Source organism: Tribolium madens, unplaced genomic scaffold (genome assembly GCF_015345945.1).
Source record: "Tribolium madens isolate multiple individuals breed KSU strain unplaced genomic scaffold, Tmad_KSU_1.1 Scaffold_7;HRSCAF=85;Tcas5.2_LG10, whole genome shotgun sequence".
Taxonomy (NCBI): domain Eukaryota; kingdom Metazoa; phylum Arthropoda; class Insecta; order Coleoptera; family Tenebrionidae; genus Tribolium; species Tribolium madens.
Window position 1 is genome coordinate 520,246 of NW_025401050.1, and position 2,821 is coordinate 523,066.

Here is a 2,821-nt window from a genome sequence, read left to right on the forward strand (position 1 = left end):
ATGTGAGATTTTACGTTTCTCAAACTTAAATTGCTTCGCGAGGAAGGCGTTTTGAGTTCGCTCCGTATTATTTACTATTGGTAACAGTCAATTTTGTTAATAATAATAATTAATAATTATTACTAACCTAATGCGCGAAAAGTGTCTTTTCGCACTTGGTTCGTAAATGACTATTCGAATTTTTTTTGACTTCAAATTTTTCAAAATACATATAATAAAAAAGCACATATTTGTTACGTTTATTTTTATTTTAATACAACCAAATTATAAATCTAACTCGAATTTCTCAAACTGTGCTAGTTTGATTAGGCCACCACACTTTTAATCCAATCATAGTACTTAGCAGTCCTCGTATAACCCGAAGGATGGTTTGTTTCACACCCACTTGCACTTGCCCAACTTACAATACCTACATGAACTGCTTTATCTCCACTTCCGGTCACCAAAGGACCTCCACTGTCTCCCTACGAAGAAAAAATAATAATTTCAAAATAATGCAAAAGTGACAACTCACGTTACAAGTCCCTTCATTCGTCTCACCAACTGTACAAACCATACCATCAGTGATGGTTTGCTCGCCGTAAATGGCCTTACATTCGTCGTTGGTGATGGTTTTCAAACCGACAAAATTGAGTTCGTTGACAACACCATCCCCTTTTAATAAAAACAATAAGTTAGTCTTTCTGGCGTCACCAACGTTCAAAACTTACAGTCACCAGAAGCCCCCCATCCACTCACTGTAACCGGTTCAGCGCCCCCTATGTCACTTGTAGCAAGAGGAATGACTTGAATATGATCTAAAAACAAGAATCAGAATGTTCAAAAATTTGCTATTTTTTACCATTGGTTTCGTATGCTGTGTCAATTCTGATAAGTCCAATGTCGTTCTCCAAATCTGAAGGTTTATAATCTGGGTGAGCTACCGAATGACTCGCCCCTAAAGTCACTCTATTTGGGTCAGCATCAACCAAGGTGTTTGACCCCAGATGAAGTGTGAATGCTGTTGCGCTGAAATTTCACATTAGTATTTTTTAATTTTTGGAAAAAGTCTTACTGATAGACGCAATGTCCGGCCGTTAGGACCCATTTGGTATCAATTAAAGCCCCCCCACAGAAAAATGAGCCGTTACTGGTGTCAAAATACACAGCTACTTGCCATGGAAATTGCCCATCTTGGGCAACATCACCACCAATTATGCGACCACCGAAGTGTTTTTTAATTGGAATTGCTTTTCTCTGAAATTTTTTCTAAAGTTGTGATTCCAAATTTCAAAAATTTTTACCTCTGAAACGAGGGGCACAGCCCAAATTGTGGCCACACACAAACAAAAGATGAACAACTTCATTTTGACAAATTCATGATTGTTGTTTTCCTTTATATAGGTTTAAAATTATCTCCAATCTCTAAAATACGTGAAAAAATTATTGAGTGGCTTTATCTGATGTCCTAATTCTTTAAGTGGTTGTTTGTCACAACAATAATATTTTTAGATTCAGTTTATTTTTATTTAAATCATTAGAGAGTTAATAGATTTGCACTAAAATGTTTATTTTGACTGAAACACACGTACTTGAGCTTCTAAAAAAATTCATTTTTAAAAAATGTAATTAAAACTTTTTTTTAATTTCCGATTTGATAAAAGATATAAATAAGTGTGATTAAGTGAACACTTTAAAAATGTATTTTTAAATGAATGATTGATTGATTTGGCTCATATCCTGTTTTTAATTAACTGTTTATAAATCATCTAACCACTACTCAATAAAGGTCAAAATGCATTAAAAACATTTATTCTCAATCTTATTTACATGATTTGTTGAATTAGTTTAGCTTGAATGATCTTGGGTAGGTTTTTCTACCAAATAGCGCATAACAACGAAGCACCGGGTGAAAAAACCTGAAACGAAAGACAAACAATTGCTAAGTGGCTAGAGCGTTTACAACATGAAGCCACTCGTTGGTCTCAAGAGCTACAACCTCAGAGCTATTAAATACGATTAAAAATCCTTCTTCTTCTTCTTGGATCTTCTTGGCATGGAAACGATGAACAAAAACACGATTACCCTATCACACCAAACTTTTATTTAAAAACACAACGCGTTTCAACCACAAAGTGGTCATCCTCAGGTGAGAATAAAACTAACTAATTTAACAATGGTAATGCCTTATATACTAATTTTTTTTTATTATCAGCGGGTTAACCACCTAATTAGCAATGGTTCTTACAAAACGATTTCGAAAAACCCTTTGCCGAAAATGATTAGAGAAGTCAGCAACACTTTGAAAACTTGCAACAACCTTATCACTCCTAAGCTTAAAAAAAATTGCATGTTTCTAACCCAATTGTTCCTAAACTGTACTGTCTTCCTAAAATTCACAAACCTGGAAAGTCAGTCCGTCCAATTGTTTCAGCAATTGACGCTCCAACTCCAAAGGTTTCAAAATGGTTAACTAACGAATTCAATAACTTACCACTTCAGCAGCCTAGTTTTTCAGTTAAAAATTCTTTAGAATTTATAAATAAGGTCAAAAATATTATACTGCATGAAAATGAGTTATTAGTTTCGTTTGATGTTAGCTCTCTTTTTCCAAGTGTTCCGATTCCACAAACTTTAAGCTACTTAAAAGACTTGTTGCTCCAAAACAATTTGGATCAGCAAGTTATCAACGAATATATTCGACTCASAYKWTTMRYRYWYYKYKAAKARWTTTCAATTTTCGGGGAATTTTTTCGAACAGCAAGAAGGTACGGCAATGGGTAATTCATTGTCACCTTTCTTAGCTGACCTTTRCATGAGCCGTTTTGAAAAGYATTTAGAA

The 2,821-nt window shown here is 34.4% G+C and overlaps 1 protein-coding gene across 1 annotated transcript; it reads right to left on the bottom strand.

Annotated features, from left to right (window-relative positions):
* Nucleotides 1-223: 223 nt before the first annotated feature.
* LOC123009851 (brachyurin-like) lies at nt 224-1,406 on the bottom strand. The gene is made up of 6 exons (XM_044406397.1): nt 1,284-1,406; nt 1,055-1,236; nt 842-1,008; nt 711-797; nt 515-654; nt 224-464 (listed from the first exon to the last, which is right to left on the bottom strand). Exons 1-6 carry the CDS (start codon nt 1,344-1,346, stop codon nt 306-308), a joined length of 798 nt encoding a protein of 265 aa, XP_044262332.1. The 5' UTR covers nt 1,347-1,406; the 3' UTR covers nt 224-305.
* Nucleotides 1,407-2,821: the final 1,415 nt, after the last annotated feature.

Coding starts and splice junctions, on each gene's coding strand:
- LOC123009851 (XM_044406397.1), bottom strand. CDS start 1,346: ATGAAGTTGTTCATCTTTTGTTTGTGTGTGGCCACAATTTGGGCTGTG. Junction 1,009..1,054: donor GCCGGACATTGCGTCTATCA/GTAAGACTTTTT, acceptor GTGAAATTTCAG/CGCAACAGCATTCACACTTC. Junction 465..514: donor CGAATGAAGGGACTTGTAAC/GTGAGTTGTCAC, acceptor TTTTCTTCGTAG/GGAGACAGTGGAGGTCCTTT.